General features: G+C 60.5%; 1 protein-coding gene across 1 annotated transcript in view; it reads right to left on the bottom strand.

The window, feature by feature from the left end:
- SIK3 (SIK family kinase 3) overlaps positions 1 to 1,022 on the bottom strand; it is a gene marked incomplete at its 5' end in the record, with an annotated part of 6,503 nt that extends 5,481 nt beyond the window's left edge. Inside the window, one exon of the mRNA XM_009076401.1 lies at positions 70 to 1,022. Coding sequence (XP_009074649.1) covers positions 70 to 1,022 — 953 coding nt within the window. The remainder of the gene's footprint in view (positions 1 to 69) is intronic.
- Between the last annotated feature and the right edge of the window lie 55 nt (positions 1,023 to 1,077).

The raw sequence follows: 1,077 nt of genomic DNA, 5'->3' as shown, positions 1-1,077 counted from the left end.
GGCCAGCACGAGGGACACCTGGCCAGCGTGAAGGGACATCTGGCCAGCACGGGCAGCAGGGAGCCTTACCTCTGCTGGGCACCTTATTCCTGAATCCGGGCACGGGCTGATGTCTGTACTGGTGTGTTCCCAGCTCCTGTGCAGGATTAGCAGTTCCTAGCAAAGATTCGGGGTCCCCGTGCCCTCCTGCGCTTACGAGCAGAGAGGTCTCGTGGCAACCTTTGGTCAAAGTGTTTGAACTCTTACTGTCAGGAAAGCTGTCCCTGTTTCCCTCGCAGGCGCAGTCCTCCTCCATGCTCTCTGAGTGGAACAGGGCTGGCTGGTGTCCGTACCCCTGCGGCAGTGCCACGGGCGCAGGGACCTGCTGCATACATTCTTGCGCCCTGATTTTTAAGAGGTGCTGAGGGCTGTTCTGGGGGTGGTAGGTGTCAGCACTCTGATAAGGCAAAGACAAGGACTGGCGCTCCGACAGGCTCTGTCCCACGCTGCTGCCCATGTTCCCGGCGTCCCCTTGACTCATATGCCTGAACAACTCTTGGAAATCTTGCTGCTGCTGCTGCTGCTGCTGCCGCCGTTTGATGAGCTGTGCAAATTCTGCCTGGGGCAGCCTCATGTCCGTGTGCCCCGTGAGCGAGTGCCGGGGGGAGAGCAGTCCCTGGAGGATGTGTGGTACCTGCTGGTGTCGGCTGTAGTCGGGAGGTGTCGGGGACAACAGTGCCTGCTGTAGTGCCGATGCCGTGTAGTGCTGCTGCTGCTGATGTGCGTTCTGAGGGAAACTGGGATACTGGTCGAGCTGTGGGACCTTCAGAGCTTGCTGGGCTGGAGGGAACCCGACGCCTCCCGATGGGCTGTAGTTGCTGGGGGAAACACGGGGCTGCTCCGGGAACAGGTGGGGGTGTAAGTGCACCTGGTCGTAGTTGGCAGGGGGATACCTGTTGGTGTTCAGAGGGCAAAGAAAAGGACAAGTGACTGTGCTGCAGTGGCTCAGCACACCAGGCTGTCTGCCCTGCTCAGAGCTGCTCCTGTGGCACAGCAGCACTGCAGACCCTCCTGGCTCAGGGCAGGGAGGCAGCTCAC

This window comes from Acanthisitta chloris, unplaced genomic scaffold (genome assembly GCF_000695815.1).
Source record: "Acanthisitta chloris isolate BGI_N310 unplaced genomic scaffold, ASM69581v1 scaffold40936, whole genome shotgun sequence".
NCBI classification, from domain to species: Eukaryota; Metazoa; Chordata; class Aves; order Passeriformes; family Acanthisittidae; genus Acanthisitta; species Acanthisitta chloris.
Note: the sequence above shows the minus strand (reverse complement) of the source record. Positions and strands in the feature narration are given on the sequence as shown.